This window comes from Hypanus sabinus, chromosome 17 (genome assembly GCF_030144855.1).
Source record: "Hypanus sabinus isolate sHypSab1 chromosome 17, sHypSab1.hap1, whole genome shotgun sequence".
NCBI classification, from domain to species: Eukaryota; Metazoa; Chordata; class Chondrichthyes; order Myliobatiformes; family Dasyatidae; genus Hypanus; species Hypanus sabinus.
Window position 1 is genome coordinate 31733485 of NC_082722.1, and position 21533 is coordinate 31755017.

Genomic DNA, 21533 nt, shown 5'->3' on the forward strand with positions numbered 1-21533 from the left:
ATGGAACACAGATTACATTAGGATCTTTGCACATATATGGACCATTACTTCTAAACTTTGAACCATTTCAACCCATTATACTCTGCTTTTTCTTCCATGCAATGATTCACAAAAAATTAACCAATAATATAAGAGTAATGACATCTGCTAACAGGTAAGAGAATACGAAACATTAACACATTGAAACCATAGTAACAAACAATTGTTCTTGCTGCTTTGTTTTCAATGCATTACAAGCGATAGTTGACTTGGAAGTTTGTGACATCAAACACCAATGATAAATGATATCCTTTTACAGAACGGTAAAAGGTAAAAACAAAACAATTTGGTTCTGCTTTCTCTTCATACATAAAACTTTAAGAAACACTTATTTGACAAACAAAATGAATCTGAGGTAAGGTTAACTGAAGCACTAGTGAAATAAAAACTCAATACTATATTTTACAGAACCACCTCACTGAAGCAAGTTAACAGAAATCTCCCAGTAAGAAATCCCTTATGAGAAAAGCCTATAACATAATTTTTCAACAACTGTGTACAAGATATCCTTCCTTCAGTATATTGACACAATACATAAATACCAATAATAGACAGCATTTCTAATTTATAAAAGCAAAAGTTGATATTCAATTAAACACAAAAGGGTAAAACAGACAACTAACTTTCTCAGCAATCCACAAAATAAAAGAAGTACCTTAACAACTGGGTGTCCTCCAGAAGATGCCTTCACTGCTCCTCGACTCCCTTCCGTCTCATAGTGAGCCCTGTGATGGGTCTTCGGCTGCATTTCAATCTTTAGATCATACTGCATATACTGACTTGGCAAAGGCCAATCTAAGGAAGGCAACGATGATGTACTGGAAGTCAAAATATACATATGCTTTAAGTACCCTGCAAAATATTATTGCATTTATTTCAACATTACCATCAAAAAGATATTTTAAGTAAAATCTAAGAGATAAGAATTTTCCACATAGGGTGGTGAATACTTGGAATGAAGTGCCAGAGTAAGTACTGAATGCAGATACAACATTTAAATACAATTACAACATTTAAAAAGCAGCTGTTAGATAGAAAAGGCAAAGATATACACAAGCCAAAATGTAAGCAAACAGGATTGACCGGTCACAGTAGGGATTGGCAAGACAAGCTGAAAGGGCCATTTTGGTGCATATGTTTCTCATAACCTTGCCATTAAGAACAAGTTTACTTCAATAATATTTTTGTTAACAACCAAAGCCGATTTTCTCCTTCCAGCAGAATTTGCAACACTTCGTGGGTCAGCATTCCTCCACTACTCTCTGGTAGTGTATGACTAGCCATGATGCAATGCATCCTGTGGGGTGAAATTGGTTAAAAACATGGATTTTCCCATGGTACCATCAATGGTAGTGGATTGTTAATAAGGCTAACTAAATTATAATAGTAATGTTATGTACAAAATACTTCAGAATAAAATCTAAACAGTGAGACCACAGGTATGAAATGCCATTGTATTGGTTCAAGTTCAATTTTCATTCTACAAAGATATAATCAGAACTATGCACAAATGAGCTCAGAGAGAGATTGAATTGTCTCTGAAGAATAAAAGATCATCATTGGCTGGTCTAGTGCACTTATCATCTGATATGAACAGCTTCCTCACCTTTCTGCACCCATAAAGAGTACCAACTTTAATGACTTTGCAGCCAAGGTGTCCACATTGCCATCATTAAAAGCATTAGGGTCTCTTTCTACTTGACCTCTCTTAACACCTTTCTTAAATACATTTTTTCTCTCCAACCTATGACTTAGGTAACTATCACTTGGATTCAGTAAATACAAAGTCTGCCCTGAAATTACAGAAGAGAGTGCATAAATGAAAACTCGTAATTTTACATAGATTTAAGCTCAAGCAGGTACATAGCAACTTAAAAAGAAATTGTGAGTTTAAAGGTTAAAGGTAGTTTCTGTGTTTGTGCATACGCACAGTATTGACTCAGTAATGGAAACAGAAATCTGCATGTCTTTTTAAAAAATCTATCTGGAAGCTATTTGGTTTGTTTGCTTTAATTGTTTTATAGTGTGTGGTCATTAAATGCCAACCCACAAATGTTTTAAGTTGGTCCTAAGATCCTGAATACCAGAAGTCCTGGTGAAGATGCACCTCCCATTTTACTAAGGTTAACTCAGCTGTGAAGAAATGTGAACGTGCAACAAGTTAGGATTGTGAACAGCTTGGAGTGGACTCTAAAATAGATGGAGCTCTCATGAGTCTGTGGATCTCATATTGCTCATAAAAGTCACAGTCTGAAAAGTACTTTACTGAATAAAACACAAATAGCATGAGCTATGCGCATTCTAAATACAGTACACATTGTATACAGCTCTGATGCACCACGGATGGAAAAAGAAGTACGGTTCAGTGGTTTTAAGAGGCCAGAAGGCAAGTCAATCACAAAGGAATACTTAGCCTCTGGCATGCTTTATGTGGCTGATATGGTTATATCTTCTTACAGAGGTCTAGAAATTCTTATGCATCCAAATGGGTGTGCAGACTGGCCATAAAAGCAACAGCTTCAAACATCATCCCACTATGTATTTCAATAGCATTCAAGACACCACAGTGCACTATTGAATGGTCATAAGCTGCACAGAACTATAGGCTAACTGAAAGTGTAAACAAGGTAAACTTCTTCATTAAATTTATTTATCATGCAACTCTGTGAAATTGAATTTATAAATAAAATTACGTAATCTGTTTGGGGGTAGAATTCAAAACTGCCATTTATATGAGGTTTCTCTAAAAAGCTACATATAATTCGGAGGACAGTCAAATCTTATTAATCAGTTTATCATTTAACTAGAATATCCTCCTCGGAAGATATTCACTGTATGTTTAATTCATAAAACAATTCAAAAGTATCTTGTTCCTTTAATATACAGCGCCTATAAAAAGTATTCACCCCCCCTAACCTCCCCAGAAGTTCTTAAAAACACAAAATGCTGGCAGAACTCAGCAGGCCAGACAGCATCTATGGAAGGAGGTAGTGACGACGTTTCGGGCCGAAACCCTTCATCAGGAGGGTTCTGACTTCACGAAAAGGTGATTGAAAAGCACAAGTCAGGAGATGAATACAGTACAAGAAAATTTCCAAGTCTCTGAGAACAGTTAAATCAATCATCAAGAAACAGAAAAAATATGGCACAGCTGTAAATCTGCTTAGAGCGGGCCATCCTCAAAAACTGAGTCACCGTGCAAGGAGGGACTAGTGAGGGAGGCCACCAAGAGACTGATGACAACTCTGGAGGAGTTACAAGTTTCAGTGACAGATGGGAGAAACCGTGCGTACAACTACTGTTGTCCAGATGCTTTACTAGTCACAGTTTTATGGGAGAGTGGCAAAAAAGAAGCCACTGTAGAAAAAAAAACACACACACATGAAATCTCAGCTAGAGTTTGCCAGAAGGCATGTGAGAGACTTTGAATTCAGATGGAAGAAGGTTCTATGGTCTGATGAAACCAAAATTGAGCTTTTAGGCCATTAGTCTATGTTTGGTATAAGTCAAACAGCGCACAGCGTCAAAAATAGACCATCCTCTCATGAAGCATGGTGGTGGCAGCATTATGCTGTGGGGATGCTTCACTGCAGCAGCCCCTGGAAGGCTTGCGGAGGTAGACAGTAAAATGAATGCAGCAAAATACAGGGAAAAGCAGCACACACAACAAGCTGGAGGAACTCAGCAGGTTGAGCAGCATCCGTGGACATATGAATACAGTGAAATCCTGGAGGAAAACCTGATGCAGTCCGCAAGAGAACTGTGACTTGGGAGAAGATCTGTTTTCCAGCAAGGCAATGGCCCCAAGCATAAAGCCAAAGTCACACAGGAATGGCTTAAAAACAACAAAGATAATGTACTAAGTCCAGACCTCAATCCAATTGAGAATTTGTGGCTGGACTTGAAAAGGGCTGTTCACTCACAACCCTCATGCAACTTGACAGAGCTTGAGCAGTTTTGTAAAGAAAAATGGGGAAAAACTGCAGTGGCGAGATGGTGCAAAGCTGATAGAGTCCTATCTGCACAGATTCAAGGCTATAATTGCTGCCAAAGGTGCAACTATTGACTTGAAGGGGTGAATGTTTAAGCAATTATTGTGTGTTTTATATTTGTAATTAAATTAGATCACTTTGTAGAGATCTATTTTCACTTTGACATGAAAGTATTTTTCTGTTGATTAGTGTCAAAACAGCCAAATTAAATCCACTGTGATTCAATGTTGTAAAACAATAAAACATAAAAACTTCCGGGGGGGGGGGGTGAGGGGTGGTGAAGACCATGCGACATCTTCCTTTTGAAACATTCTGCCAGCATGACTTGACAACATTCATAGTCATTAAAGACGTGTCTAATCTGCTTAGAGGAAATAAGAAATTGATTGCATTCTCATCAGAAAAAAAATGAACTGTTTAGATCTGGATGCTTCAGGTGATAATACCGTCAACTTACTATTACCTAACACCTGATTTTATTCATAACAAAGTACTACCAGAACATTCTTGAGACTTGCACAAAGCATTATTTTCTTTGCAGATAACATGGACTGCAAGGGGATCTATAATAAAGAGCATTTATTTATCATGCAATTCCATGAAATTGATAAATTACCTTATTTTCACAAATTGAATTTGCACTAAGAAACACAATAATAACCTTGAACCTTTTTATAGAGTTGATCAAGTAAATGCACTGCTTAATTTCTATTGCTTGTTAAAGTTATTAAATTCTTTCCTCAGCAGAGAACTTAGAACAGTACAGCACAGGAACATGTGTTTCAGCCCACAATGTTGTGCCAACCTAACTAAATTGGTAGTCAAATACCTAACTAAACTAATTCCTTCTGGCTATACAAAGTCCATATACTGTACATAAGTGTGCTTATCTATGAGCCTTTTGAATGCTTCTATTGTATTTGCCTCAACGGAGCACGAACCCATGATTGGGTCCATTACTCCTCAATGATTAAAGCAAGATTAAAACTGATGAGGACAAGAGCTGTATGCCTGTATTTGACCAATCTCTCCCTCCCTCTTGCTCACTGCTGCCAGAGGAAGGAGCAGGAGTCTTCCTCATTCTGCAAAGGACTCTTTGTTGGACTCTGCAATTCATGTTACATGTTACTGTTTCTAGTTACTCCTTTTACGCTACTTTTCTGCTTTTTGATGACAGGATGCTGGAGCGGACTTGGGTGTTTCATTGTAGACTGGCTCTGCAGCCTGTAGTCAACAAACGACATTGAAGATGACTGCAAATGCTTCATTCTAGTCCTTAGCACTCTCACACTGGACACCACTAATGCTCTGGATGAGATTTTCTTGGAGCAACCACCACTTTCACCTCCACCTGTATTAACTGTTTACCATCATTCAGGAAAGGATGCGGCAGGATTGCAGAGCTTTGTTCAGATCAATTCAATGTAGAATTACTCAGTTCAGTATGTCATTTTTACTACCTAAAATCGATCACAAAAATAATTCTTCTCAAGCTCTTCAGCTCTCCTCAATGAACCAGAACTGGTTTTTCACTTGATATTAATGACAGAGTGATGAGGGACACACTTGGTCAAGTTGTTACAAACTGTGGCAAAATACAATTGAGCAGTTACTGAAAACTCACCAGCGATGTATTTTCAAGGCAGGGTAGTGTGCAACTTGGGGGGAACCTGCAGGTGGCAGAGCTCTCATATAACTGCTGCACTTGCCCTTAATGATAGAGGGCACAAGTTTGGGAGGTGCTGTTAAAATAGCCTGGGCAAGAAATTGAAGTGCATTTTGTGGATAGTACACCCTGTTGTAGAAACTGTACCGCAGTAGCAGAGAGAATGAATATTTACAGTGTTTGATGGAGTCAATGAATGCTTAGGACGTCTGTTGGGATGCCAATCAAGGAGAATACCAATCCTGCATAGACAACTTTGATAAAATATAACAGCCTGCACACCGATTTCAAAGAGTGTTGCTGTGGTCTGGACTTGTATTTAGTGGTCTAGTGGACCTTAGCAAAGAAATTAAGTAACTATAGTCTTATTTTTATTGCAAAGAAATCATTAAACACCTCTCACTATTTGATTAACTGCATAACTACTCAGTAACTCTTACAAAACATTCACAGCTGTTACCAAGTTTAACTTCCCAAATTGGTGGAATTTGATTAAAGCTCAAAGTTAATAGTCCAAGACTTTGGATTCCTAAAACAGTAATTATCTCATGATACGTTGAAATTATCCTAAAATGCCTTGGTTATTTCTAATCTAGAGTATGCCCCCTAACTTCTGACTTGCCAATTTCATTCCAATCTCAGTGAATTCAAAGCTATTGTAAACAGTGCTGCCCACATCCATTCTCTTTTCACAGTTTTCATGCATCATCACTAAGCTGGCCATTCTGTAACGGCTACCAACTAAGTAATTCCTACATAGAAACATAGAAAATTACAGCACAATACAGGCCCTTTGGCCCACAAAGCTATGCAGAACATGTCCTTACCTCAGAAATTACCCAGGGTTATCCAAAGACCTCTATTTTTCTGAGCTCCACGTACCTGTCCAGGAGTCTTTTAAAAGACCCTATCGTATTCGCCTCCACCGCCGTCGCCAGCAGCCCATTCCACGTACTCACCACTCTCTACATAAAAAACTTACCCCTAACATCTCCTCTGTACCTACTTCCAAGCACCTTAAAACTGTACCCCCTTGTGCTAGCCATTCCAGCCCTGGGAAAAAGCCTCTGACTATCCACACGATCAACACCTCTCATCATCTTATCATCTATCAGGTCACCTCGCATCCTTGTCACTCTAAGGAAAACAGGCCAAGTTCACTCAACCTGTTCTCATAAGGCATGTTCCCAATCCAGGCAACATCCTTGTAAATCTCCTTTGCACCCTTTCTATGGTTTCCACATCCTTCCTGTAGTGAGGGAACCAGAATTGAGCACAGTACTCCAAGTGGGGTCTGACCAGGATCCTCTATAGTTGCAACATTACCTGTCGGCTCCTAAACTCAATCCCACAATAGATGAAGGCCAATGCACCGTAAGCTATCTTAATCATAGAGTCAACCTGCGCAAGAGCTTTGAGTGTCCTATAGATTCAGACCTCAAGATCCCCCTGATCTCCCACACTGCCAAGAGTCTTACTATTAATGCTATATTCTGCCATCATATTTGACCTGCCAAAATGAACCACCTCACACTTATCTGGGTTGAACTCTATCTGCCCTTTCTCAGCCCAGTTTCACAACCTATCAATGTCCTGCTGTAATCTCTGACAGCCTTCCACACTATCCACAACACACCCAACCTTTGTGTTGTCAGCAAATTTACTAACCCATTCTTCCACTTCTTCATCCAAGCCATTTATAAAAATCACAAACAGTAGGGGTCCCAGAACAGATCCCTGAGGCACACCACTGGTGACTGACCTCCATGCCAAATATGACCCGTCTCTAACCTTTCTTTGCCTTCTGTGGGCAAGCCAGTTCTGGATCTACAAAGCAATGTCCCCTTGGATCCCATGCTTCCTTACTTTCTCAATAAGCCTTGCAAAGGGGTACCTTATCAAATGCCTTGCTGAAATCCATATATACTACATCTACTGTTCTACCTTCAATGTGTTCAGTCACATCCTCAAAAAATTCAATCAGGCTTGTAAGGCACAACCTGCCTTTTCTACCTAGTGGAAGGATGGGTTAGTAAATTTGCTGACGACACAAAGGTTGGGTGTGTTGTGGATAGTGTGGAGGGCTGTCAGAGATTACAGCAGGACATTGATAGGTTGTGAAACTGGGTTGAGAAGGGGCAACATCCATATTTAAATTTGGCTCACTACAAGGTGAATATTGGCATTATGTAGGCATCGTTATTACATGCAAATGAACAATGCCTCATTTTGGAGTTGTTTGTTTTTAATTCAGTTGTAACTTAGATATCATTCTAGATAACTCAGACGTTATTTTAAATTTATTCATTGTGTTTTTATGCTGGTTTGCACTGGAGTACCACTGCAATCTCATTGTCCTCAGCACTGACAATAAAGATCTAAGAAAATAGCAATAAAAACCCAAGTAGAAATCAATGTTTTTAAGTTTTGCATTAAAATAACATTTAGTCCATATCTTAGTACTTAGTTGTGTTAGATCATAATATAATATTCATAATGAAATTTTTTTTCAAAGCAGAGTAGCTGACAAATTTTCTACTTTCAATTACGATTGAATTTTTAATCTCATTGATTAAGATTTTTTCATTATTAATAACTCCATGATTGCCTATATGTACTTCTATTCTAAGAACCTCTGCTAAAGAAAATCATTACAAAGCTTTCAACACAAGATCTTTTGAGTTTTAATAGGCATGGACCAGGCCCCACTGCTACATTAGCAGAGTATTTTGGCACACATTTTCTTTTTTTTTAAAAAATAGCATCTACTCAGCATTAAAAAAAAGTTCAGATCTGGGAACATCCTTTAGAATACATTGCCTACAGGATGGATTAAAGTTGTTTTGATGATACTGGTCTTAATCTTATTTGATTTCCTCAGCAATTACAATGCACTTCTGTACCTGATGCACCCCATGCAGCAGGTAGTGGCAGATTACAATAGAAATTATGCACTGCAAAACATAGGGACTACAACTAACCTAATTTGCATCAGTTACTCTCAGAGCAAACAGAAATTGAAACTCATTTCCAAATCAAATCACAGTTGTTTATCATCTTTGCCAACATACTTTATTGTGACAATGAAATCCAAAGAAGAATTTTAAAACTTACCAAAAACAAAACACATTTTAAGAAGTTTCTTCAAAAGAAAGATTAAGAGAGAATAACTAGTTCCAGGGTTAATGATGAGCAAAACTAAAAGGTCCAGTAATAAAACCTGAATGAAATATTAGTGGCATGAAATGGTAGATGGGTTGTCAACACCAAGCCATAGCAGTCAGAAAGTAGTCATATATAGTACTGTAATTAGGATAGAGGCCTTGTTATGGATGGCTTGATAGTAAAGCAAATATAGAATGTAAAATGCTTACCAGGATATATAAAAACTGGAATGACAGGTGAACAAGATAGGATGCAAAGGTTCACCTGAAGAGCTACTTTGACAGTTAACAGGCATGTTCCCAAATTACATTAGACACAGACCACACTCAGTACTGCCTTACAGTATGTTGATTCATAATACTTTCAGTCCTTCCATTAAATACTCCCAAGTGTGTTCTCCCTTCTATTTTATAGAAATACACATGTTGCTGCACCACAAAGCTGTCTGCTTAGAACATGGCATAAATCCATAGCTTCTGCTACTACCTCCCAAGTGTGGAGATCTGTGAGCATTGATGCTGGATGGGCCAGCACAAGCAGATATCTGCTCAGCACTGAGATATAGGGCATGAAGCTGCAAGGTGGGTGCAGTTCATTGCTGGGAATTGGCCCTATACATTGGCAGACCATCTGGATTGTTAGATCTCTCTCATCACCAGTTATTTCATGTAACAGAAGCTGCGTCACCCTCTGTTTATGCCTGATTCACTTGGATTAATATGAGGTTTCTGGCACAGTAGCAAGGACAGCAGTAGCTTGCATCGGGTTCACAGAACTGCAATACTCTCAATATTTTATCTCTCTAAATATTATGCAATAATGACCCCTTTTGGTACTGATTCCAGATTTCAATACACCATATAAATGGCCATTGTGTCCCAGAGCAATTCCATCAAACCATTCCACACTTTATTCTGCTATATCTCATACATAACCATTAATACACCCCAATTTTATTGCCATCCATCATACTTGGTCAATTTACAATCACCCATTAACCTAATACAGGGGTAGGCAACCTTAAGCACAAATGATTTTCTAGCGTGCGTTATTCATTAATTTGAGGCAAAACATAACTAGATGTATTTGAATGGATAATTCCCATATATCAAGTTTTTTTATGTGATTTATCTGGCCCACCATCCGCTCATTAATACGTGATCCGGCCCACAGAGGCTAGAAGGTTGCCAATCCCCGACCTAATAAGTAGCATATCTTTGGGATGAAACTGAAGTACCTGCGAGAAACTCACACAGCCGCAGTACCAACTTGCAAGCTTCAATCTGATAGTACTGAAGGTCTGAATAGAATCAGAGCAACCAGAGTGAGGCACCCACAGTAGCTGTAACACCATTGTGTCAAATGCGTACTCTCAGTTCTGGGAATCCATTCCTGTACATTATGCAAGTTACCAGTTTAGCGATCACACTTAAGTAGTTAAATTGCTTGTAAAGCACTTCGGAATATCTGGACATCATAGTAAGCATTCAAATGTTTGTCCATCTTCCTTTTTAATGGAGTCAGGGATAGATGTGAACACATAGAAACATAGAAAACCTACAGCACAATACAGGCCCTTCAGCCCACAAAGCTGTGCCAAACATGTCCCTACCCTAGAAATTACTAGGATTACCCATAGCCCTCTATTTTTCTAAGCTCCATGTACCTATCCAGAAGTCTCTTAAAAGACCCTATCATATCCACCTCCACCACCTTTGCCAACACCACTCTGAGTAAAAAACTTAACCCAACATCTCCTTTGCACCTACTCCCCAGCACCTTAAACCTGTGTCCTCTTGTGGCAACCATTTCAGCCTTGGGAAAAAGCCTCTGACTATCCAAACGATCAATGCTTCTCAACATCTTATACACCTCTATCAGATCATAATCATCTGTTATTTAAAAACAAATTAATTGCACAAAGAAATATAGTTACTCCCACTTGTTTGAAATTGCCATTTACAAAACCAATTTGTAACTGCATTAGAAATAAGACTGATTACAATGACGAGGTTCCATAAATTCAATCTAATTTCTCATCAATTTTCACAAAGGCTAACCTACCAAAATAATTAGATTGAAACAAATAGGTAACCATGCACACCATAAGTATACAAGGAAGTAGGCAGCCAGGGGTGAATTAATAAAAACAAAATGCATAAATTCTTATATTTATTGATTGTGAACCTTTATTATTCAAATGAACCTTTGCATCCAGTCTTGTTCACCTATCATTCCAGCTTTTATATATCCGATATACATGCTATGTTTGCTTTAATTATCATGACATCCATTATGATGCCTCGATCCTAATTGTTATTCTTATAAATACAGTGGATTCTGGTTAATTGGGCTATTGGATAATCAGGACAGCCACTTATTTGGGACAACTCTTGAAGAACAAACACTAAATGAGAAAATTGCTGTGATTCCTCCCTTTATTTGGGACACTATGCCACTTTATTGAGGCAGGAGTCTGTTGTCGAACAGTTTCAAACTAGCAACGGTCATGTGCTAGGATGTTAAGTGCTAGGTGCTATGGATGTTAAACACTACACAATGTTTAAAGTGAACAGTTTTTAAATAGTATCAGATGTGTGTGCTTGTGTTCAAGAAGCAGTGATATTTATTACTGGTTGTTGGTGAGGAATTAGCAGCAAGACAAATCAGAACTGTTTTGCTCACCATGGTTTCAAGCATTCAGACTTGGAGATGCCAAAAATGGCTAAACATGAAAATGAAAAGATTTCACTACTTCAACAAGTTAAGGACATGAAGAATTTGAAGGTACTGATAATCATCTTGAATGCTACAATGAAAATGAAGATTTGAAAGGTACAATTGTTGAAATCATTTTATGAAGTTAATCCTTTATCTGCACTAGGTGTCTGCACTCATTTTGTTCACTTACAGTCCAAAGAATAGAGTACACTGGATGAATTCATCCACTGGTAACTGTTAGGAAGTAATAGCTTTATAGTACTGTAGTAGTATTGGTAGCGTTCAAATTGTTCTGTATTTCTTTCAAATACATAATCTGTAATTCAGTTTGTCTTTTTCATACCTTTTTAACTATTTCCATTAAACTGAAGCTAATTGGAGTAGCTGCTTAATTGGGCCAAAATATACTGGCCACAATGTGTCCCAATTAATTGGAAGGCACTGTATAACTCTTTAGCAATCCATAACTCTTGCTGCCAGGATATTTAATCGAGTCTTATTAAAAATGAATTTTCTTTTTACAGCTAACCAGCTGTGGCTTTGTATTGTGCAGTTATGGAATCAGAATGCTCAGTTATGTAAAATGAAATAATTTAACATTAGAAAATCTTGAACTACATAATGACTTAACTTCCTTCAGGATCTGTCCCTTCAGCATTTTGTTTGCCTGTATCTGGCTCTATAAATATAGTTTCTGATCCCACAATGTAAATTATTTAACCTTCACATGTTTATTTTAGTTGCAGATATTCTGATTATTTTATAAAATTCCCTTGAAAGATTTCAGCAAGTAGCAAATGCTGAAAAAACACCAAGGGACGAAAACTGTAACAACCCTGGTATTTTTAGCCTCAAGGTTTCTTGGTGTTTAAGAAAATGTATACACTGAAGCCTGTGTTTGATTCAGACTTTGGGGTCTTTGCAAGTCTAGCTCAAAAGGAAACATTAGGGGAGTGAATATGAAGGTTAAGCTGAACTCTTCTTAAATCACACCTGTTTCAAACATTTCAAAGTAACTTCTGTTTATAATCTTAGAAGAAATCTATTTTGGCTGTTGCAATTTTGCAAGCCTAAGATAAATGCAACTCCTGAGACTATATTGTTACCAGTCTCAGAATCAACAGTTACACCACACATCTGCAAAATCAATTACATTTTACAACTTAGATTTGTTTAGAGTTTCAAGCTTTGACTCATGGGGAAACTAATTATTTCCACTTTAAATATATTGCACATTTTTCAGTGTCAATGCCAAAAGAAATATACAGTTGAGTATTATGTAGTAGTTAGAAGTGGAATGAGACCATAATCCAAATAATTCAACATACAAATGTAACTTTAGACTTTGAGAGTATAGATGTGCAAGGAAGAGATGCCAATGCTCTAAGATTGTCTTGAAAAGGTAGAGAATAATGGCATTGTTGCAGATAGTGGGTTTAAAAACAAAAACGTTTTAAATACTAAAAGATACTCACTTCTTAGCTGTATTAAAATTGAAAAAAGAATTATGTTTGTTTTTCAGATGGCACGAAAAGGCATTGTGTGTAATAATCAACCAAAGCAGAAATGGGGCAGTGGGAGATGGCAGTCCATGTGATGAAATCTTTAAGAAACCTTAACCAGTGCTGGCAACCTTTGCATATGAGGATTTAAATGGGCTTCAAATCAGAATATGCATAGATATTTTTCAGGAGCTAGAGTTCTTCCACTAAGACTGTGTTATCCTGAAGTCATTTTAACCTCAGAAGCAAATTCTTTATTGATTTTGTTTTTGTCCAAATAATGATCACTTATGCAAGGTACAAAACTATGTGGACCTTTTCCTGATTCAACACTTTGGATTACAGTACAGCATTTCATTCATAATTGAAATCCTTGAAGAAGATAGCTTAAAAGGTCATTTTAAATATTCTAATAAGATCTAGTGGCATTTCATGAAGATGCAAGAAGGTAAAGAGAAAAGAAATTAATAATAGATGAGGAGGATAAGAACAAAAGGAACTAGAACAGATTGGGGAAGGAGTGGAGAAAGTTAATGGGATGAAGAAAGTTAGGAACAATGAAAGGAAAGGCACTTTGCAACCTTAGGAGGTCATGAAATTTATACATCTGAAAAGTATGATAAAAAGTAGTTTTAAGAGGCTATCTCCTGAAAGGGCCAAACACTGTTCTGAAAAAGGTCACATTTCATTATCAGGTGATGGAGATTATTATTTCCTCTTAAATTTCAAATCAATACAAAGAAACAAGGAACTGGCAATCTCACATGTTCTGATAGAACAAAAGATATCAGCAATCTGTGCAATACAGATTACCAGTCAGCAGAAATTGGTAGCAATGAGGGTTGAAGAATTCGGGCATTAAGACTAGGATAGTAGGGTAGCTTGAAAATCACAATTGCTATTTTATTGCAGAATTGCTTAAGAATTGGTCCTGTGGAAGATAAAATGTTGCATGCACGCCAAGAATGTGCTTGGAGGACATTCTGGCTAAACAAATACTCAAAAAAAAATCTAATTTTAGTTTTTTAATCATTTATATTTATTTACCCTGTCTCATTTTCCATTTTAAGTGTCAAATGATTTTCATGAAAATGATACCATTTCTTATTGGGCAATATTTTGTGCAGGCATGCACATAAGATCATTCAAACTTTAAGAGGAGGGAAGCCATGCAAAATTTTCACACTTAATTTAGTACAGTTAGGTAACTTTAACAAAAATCTATCTATTAATTTAGCTTTCAACTGCCTTTCAGGGTGGAGAGTAATAACATAGAAACACAGAAAACCTACAGCACAATACAAGCCCTTCGGCCCACAAAGTTCTGTAGAACACGTCCCTACCTTAGAAATTACTAGGCTTACCTATAACCTATTTTACTAAGCTCTATGTACCTACCTAAAAGCCTCTTAAAAGACCCTACCGTATCCGCCTCCACCACCATTGCCGGCAGCCCATTCCATGCACTGACCACTCTCTGAGTAAAAAACTTACCCCTGATGTCTCCTCTGTACCTACTCCCCAGCACCTTAAACCTGTGTCCTCTTGTGGCAACTATTTCAGCCCTGGGAAAAAGCATCTGACTATTCACGTGATCAATGCCTCTCAATATCTTATACACCTCTATCAGGTCACCTCTCATCCTCCATCACTCCAAGGAAAAAAAGACCAAGTTCACTCAACCTATTCTCATAAGGCATGCTCCCCAATCCAGGCAACATCCTTGTAAATTTCCTCTGCACCCTTTCTATGGTTTCCACATCCTTCCTGTAGTGAGGCGACCAGAACTGAGCACAGTCCTCCAAACATGAGGAAAACTGCAGATGCTGGAAATTCAAGCAACACAAACAAAATGCTGATGGAACACAGCAGGTCAGGCAACATCTATAGGGAGAAGCGCTGTCGACGTTTCGGGCTAAGACCCCCTCATCAGGACTTGGCCCGAAACGTTGACAGCACTTCTCCCTGTAGATGCTGCTGACAGTACTCCAAGTGGGGTCTGACCAGGGATCTATATAGCTGCAACATTACCTCTCGGCTCCTAAATTCAATTCCATGATTGAGCGTCCTATGGACTCAGACCTCAAGATCCCTCTGATGCTCCACACTGCCAAGAGTCTTACCATTAATACTATATTCTGCCATCATATTTGACCTGCCAAAATGAACCACTGCACTGCACTGGGTTGAACTCCATATGTCACTACTCAGCCCAGTTTTGCATCCTATCAATGTCCCGCAGTAAACTCTAACAGCCCTCCGCACTATCCACAACACCTCCAAACTTTGTGTCATCATCAAACTTACTAACCCATCCCTCCACTTCCTCATCCAGGTCATTTATAAAAATCACAAACAGTAAGGGTCCCAGAAGATCCCTGAGACACTCCACTGGTGACTGACCTCCATGCAGAATATGACCTGTCTACAACCACTTTTTGCCTTCTGTGGGCAAGCCAGTTCTGGATCCATAAAGCAATGTCCCTTTGGATCCCATGCCTCCTTACTTTCTCAATAAGCCTTGCATGTGGTACCTTATCAAATGCCTTGCTGAAATCCATATACACTACATCTACTGCTCTTCTTTCATCAATGTTTTTAGTCACATCCTCAAAAAATTCAATCAGGCTCATAAGGCTTGACCTGCCCTTGACAAAGCCATGCTGACTACTCCTAATCATATTATACCTCTCCAAATGTTCATAAATCCTGCCTCTCAGGATCTTCTCCATCAACTTACCAACCACTGAGGTAAGACTCACTGGTCTATGATTTCCTGGGCTATCTCTGCTCCCTTTTTTGAATAAAGGAATAACATCCGCAACCCTCCAATCTTCTGGAATCTCTCCCGTCCCCATTGATGACGCAGAGATCATCGCCGGAGGCTCAGTAATCTCCTCCCTCGCCTCCCACAGTAGCCTGGGGTAAATCTCATCCGGTCCCTGCGACTTATCCAACATGATGCTTTCCAAAAACTCCAGCACATCCTCTTTCTTAATATCTACATGCCCAAGCTTTTCAGTCTGCTGCGTCATCACTACAATCACCAAGATCCTTCTCTGTAGTGAATACTGAAGTATTCATTAAGTACCCCTGTTATTTCCTCCATTTCCATACACACTTCCCACTGTCACATTTGATAGGTCCTATTCTTTCATGTCTTATCCTCTTGCTCTTCACATACTTGTAGAAAGCTTTGGGGTTTTCCTTAATTCTGCCCGCCAAGGCCTTCTCATAGCCTCTTCTGGCTCTCCTAATTTCATTCTTAAGCTCCTTCCTAGTAGCCTTATAATTTTCTAGATCTCTAATATTACCTAGCACTCTGAACCTTTTGTAAGCTTTTCTTTTCTTCTTGACTAGATTTATTACAACCTTTGTACACCACGGTTCCTGTACCCTACCATAACTTCCCTGTCTCATCGGAATGTACCTGTACAGAACTCTACACAAATAGCCCCTGAATATTTGCCACATTTCTTCCGTACTTTCCCTGAGAATATCCGTTTCCAATTTAAGCCTCCAATTTCCTGCCTGATAGCCTCATATTTCCCCTTACTCCAATTAAACGCTTATCTAACTTGTCTGTTCCTAACTCTCTCCAATGCTATTGTAAAGGAAATAGAATTATGATCACTATCTCCAAAATGCTCTCCCACTGGGGGATCTGACACCTGACCAGGTTTATTTTCCAATACCAAATCAAGTACAGCCTCTCCTCTTGTAGGCTTATCTACATACTGGGTCAAGAAACCTTTTTGAACATACTTAACAAACTCTACCCCATCTAAACCCCTTACTCTAAGGAGATGCCAATTGATATTTGGGAAATTAAAATGACCCAGCACAACAACTCTGTTATTATTACACCTTTCTAAGATCTGTTTCCATATCTGCTCCTCGATATCCCTGTTACTATTAGGCGGCCCATAAAAAACACCCAGTAAAGTTATTGACCCCTTCCTGTTCCTAACTTCCATCCAGAGACTCCGAAGACAATCCCTCCATGGCGTCCACCTTTTCCACAGCCGTGACACTATCTCTGATCAACAGTGCCATGCCCCCACCTCTTTTGCCTCCCTCCCTTTCAGTTCTGAAACATCTAAAACCCAGCACTTGAAGTAACCATTCCTGTCCCTGAGCTATCCAAGTCTCTGTAATGACCACCATATCATATCTCCAAGTACTGATCCACGCTCTAAGCACATCCGCTTTATTCACAACACTCCATGCATTTAAATACACACATCTCAAATTTTCGCTCTGAATGCGTCCCTTCTCCATCATGAATCAATAATACGTAGAACTTAATGTTCTTAAACATAACTGTTAGCACCCACAGTACATTTTTGATCATTACTTGTTGGTATTAAAAAACGAAACTGCACAGGCAACATTCTCAAATAAACTTACCGAAAAATTGGTGTATGGCCACCAGGTTTTGGTTTGTTCCAAGTGAAATGCGAGGGAACAGAAAGAAACTGTTCACTTGACAAATCTTTCTTTAAAGGATGTACAGTACCAGAAAGATCATCTACTGGAGATTCAACTGAAGGAGATAAGCTTCCTTGATCTTCTGAAGTCAAATCTATTTTCCCTGATACTGTAGCAGCCTGATCCTGGGAGGTCTTCCTTGACTTTAAAGGTATGTCAGCCTCTGGAGGGCAACATTGAAATGGAACAAGCCCAGGACTTAGACTGGAGGCACCCTGAAGAACAGTATTACTAAGCCATGTATCTTCTGTAACACTTCCTCTTGGAGAATGACCAGGAGACGGTGTAGGTGAATGGTGTGGTGAAAGTGAGCCTGCATAACAGATCTCTGCACTTGAATGCCGTCGCTTTCCCCAAGGAGAAGTGGGCCTGGATGATGGTCGTGAAGTTGGACGAGGGCTGAGCCAGTTTTCATCTGTAATACTAGCTCTTGGTGAATGGCAAGGTGATTGTCTAGGTGATAGTGAATTTGCAATTGCATAATTTGGATGCCATGACTCATCAGCTGGACAACATCTAGGTGATCCACTAGGAGAACCAAGTGTAAAGCGAGCAGCAGCTTCATTCAACTCAGAGTCTACGTCATCATATACGTGAGAAAAAGATTCACAAGATGAAGCATCTGAAAACCAACTCCTGGAAGAAATGCTGCTAGCAGGACTTGGGCTTAGTGAAGCATCCCTATAATAGGAAGGATCAAGAGGAAGATATAGATGGTCCCTGGATGGTCTTTCCATATAGTCATTATCTGTGCCATTTGCATGCACTTCTTCTTCATTAGGTCCTACTCCTTGGTGACAATTGGGAGAGATGGAAGTGATTTGAATACTCGGACATTCAAATGCTTTTGGAGCACCTACTGGATTATACTTTGACTCTTGGACATTTGAGGCCTGCAGCCGGTGTGGCGATGAGAATATTGTCTGTGTTTCATGGTGATGAATACCTATTGGGTGAATTACATTTGACTGATGGTTGCCTTCATTGAAGATGTAAAATGATGCCGAATCATCAGGCTCTGTATCTGAAAGCAAAACAGAATTTAAATTATACTTTTCATTAAATATGTTTCTTTTGTCATTAGAATTTAGTTATTTGACTTCATTTATTTGAAATTGAAGTGCACTACTATTCCTCTCCCTTTTCTATATATATCTATATCACATAAATGATACAATATACAGACACAAGTCAATACCACAATGTAAGCATTGTTAAATTTACCTATACATCTACCATTGATTTTTGCATTCCCATGAAGATGCAGGTTGTAGAAATTCATTGCCAAAGGACAGAATTAATCTTGCAGAGGAAAAAAATCTTATCATAACTCTTCTGCATCCTGACATCCAACATGTCAGTATAACTACAGCTTGACTGATTAAAAAGATATAGATCTAACCCACTTAAAGGATTAAAACAATTAATCTGGGATAACACTTTGTACATGCCTGAAGTATGCATATCTTCAAAGCTACTGTCCTTCATGAGAGACGAAAGAAATTGAATTTCCTTTTAGCTGACCCAATCAATCAAGACATTTTAAAGAATCACAAAGAACAAGGTGAGAGCATCAGCCTACTGCACTGTAAGGTTTCATGATGCACAGCATGGTCTCCATATTCAATGAATCATCAAATGGGCTTCATTGTATACAAAGTGCTTTGGGACTTTTACAAGATGTAGCAAACTTCTAAAACTCTACTTTCAAGCCAATGTGTACAAAAAAGTTTCTCCCTCTATGTTTCAACACCTTTAATCATAGAATTGCGCTGCTGGGAGATGACTTTAATACTCACCATGATGAATAATACATTATTAAAATATAAATTAATTTAAAAAAAACTGATTCTCTAATCTTGAATCTGCAAACAGTGGCAAAGTAACACCATATGTTGCTAGCCTTCAAAATCCACGGAAGATCCATTGATGGCTGTGACAAGAACATCTTTAGCAAAACTTGCTGTTATCAGGCATCAGCTAGATATCAGTCAGGCATCAAGATGAATGACCAGTGAAAAAAAATTTTTTTTTTTTTTTAAAAACTGTACATGATTAAATATAGAACGGGTGACCAACTGAGGCAGAAGCTGAAACATCAAGCATTTTTATCTTATTTAACTTGAAATAATTACGAAACAAAAGGGGATAAGAGATACACATTAAAATTCACTTGTTTAAATCTGCATTTTAGGATCAGGCACTTTGCATAGTCACGAAAAACCTTATTTTAACCTCATACTAGACGGAGTAAGATTTTCAGGGTATTTGCATTGGAACTAGTTCTCAAATAACTAATGTATTTGATTTCCTTTCATTAAGGACGTGTCACAAACTCTAATCTGTAGAGTCCTAAGAAACTTATGCATTCATCTGCAAGACCACAAAAATTCTGAAGTTGCGACAAGTTTCTCAGAGTAACTGAGAATGCACCAATGATTCTGCCATGATTACTATTAGGAAATCTATGGCCATAATATCAGTAACTGTATCAGCATGTAAACTGAGCTTTACTAACCTCGCGTAAATAAAACAAGCATATCAAGAATATATATTTTTTCCAGAGATTCAATAAAAATCTTAAATGACTGAATTTACACTATTCATAATCCTTAGCTGCAAATCAATGACTGATCTAACGTCAGATGTTTAGGTACTATACATGCAGGCAACTTTCAAAGCAACCATTATTCATCTAATTACATATCTGCTTCAATTTTTATTCTACAATCAGTTGACTAGGATGATTTCCTACTGAACTACAGCAAGGGAATTTTAAGAAGAATTCCAACTTTATGACACTGAATTAAACTTTGTTTTGGTAGAGTGAAACAAAACACAAGTAACAGAATCAGAATCAGATTTAATATCATTGACATATGCTATGAAATTTGTTGTAAACTGGCCACCCATTATATAATTGTCTAACTTTCCACAAAATGGCCAGGCCAACCTGCTATCCTTAGCACTATACAATCCAAGATGAAAGTTGTACAAAACGTAACAAGCACAATGTAACATTTGACGCATTTAGAGTATTAGCAAGTATCGCAAATAAGGGGCTAGGGCAATAAAGGCACTTTAGGTAGCATTGAACATTAAAATGTCAAATATAGACCGCATTATGCTAAGAGCTTCCACGCAGTAGTCAATCTGACCACATTTAACTCAGAGAATTGTACCATTGTTTTGTACTAATGGATTTAAAAATTAATAGTTCTCTCTGCAGTATCTAAATTGGTACCTATTGACTACAATTTTCATTTGTCAACCAAGTTATAAATTGAGCTTTGCATTATATTCAATCACTATAAAAGAAATAAATCTGAAGGTCACTATAATCTTTGCTGTTTTAAATGTACAGCCAATCAACTAGTAAATAATAAGGTCCTTATATTTAATAATAGAAAGCAAACTCTGTATTAGCCAATCCTGTATTTTGTCTGTTGTGAGATAATAATAAGCAACTGGAAAGTACTGAGATTTTGCGGAATTTTCTCAGGAGGTTTAGGTAGATTGAAAAGTCACTGATGTAAATCAATCCAAGTTTGAAGAGAATCATAAGGACTCCAAAAGTGCTGAGGGGCAATACAAAGACACAGGAGAATGATGCATGTTTTAGAGAAAATACTTTTTTTTTTGGAAATCCACTATGTCATACAGTCAAACAGCATAGAAACAGGCCATTCAGCCTATCATATCCATGTTGACCAGTGAAGAGCAATCTGTACTAATCTTATTTTCATTACTTGCCCCATATATGGAAAAAAGTGTCCTGCAGTCCACCCTATCTATACTCTTCATAATTTTATGTACAATACCTCAATCATATCCCCCCCTCCTGTAACTTCCTCCAATCCAGGGAAGATAGACCTGGTTTCTCTAGTCTTTCACAACTGGAATACTCCAACCCAGGCAACATTCTGGTAAATCTCCTTCACATCCTCTTGAGTATTA

General features: G+C 38.1%; 1 protein-coding gene across 1 annotated transcript in view; it reads right to left on the reverse strand.

Annotated features, from left to right (window-relative positions):
* Positions 1-21533, reverse strand: part of nfatc3a (nuclear factor of activated T cells 3a) — a 176429-nt gene that overhangs the window by 137664 nt on the left and 17232 nt on the right. Inside the window, exons 2-3 of the mRNA XM_059992800.1 lie at positions 17496-18600; positions 695-857 (exon numbers count right to left, since the gene is read on the reverse strand). Of these exons, the coding sequence (XP_059848783.1) occupies positions 695-857; positions 17496-18600 (1268 nt within the window). The remainder of the gene's footprint in view (positions 1-694; positions 858-17495; positions 18601-21533) is intronic.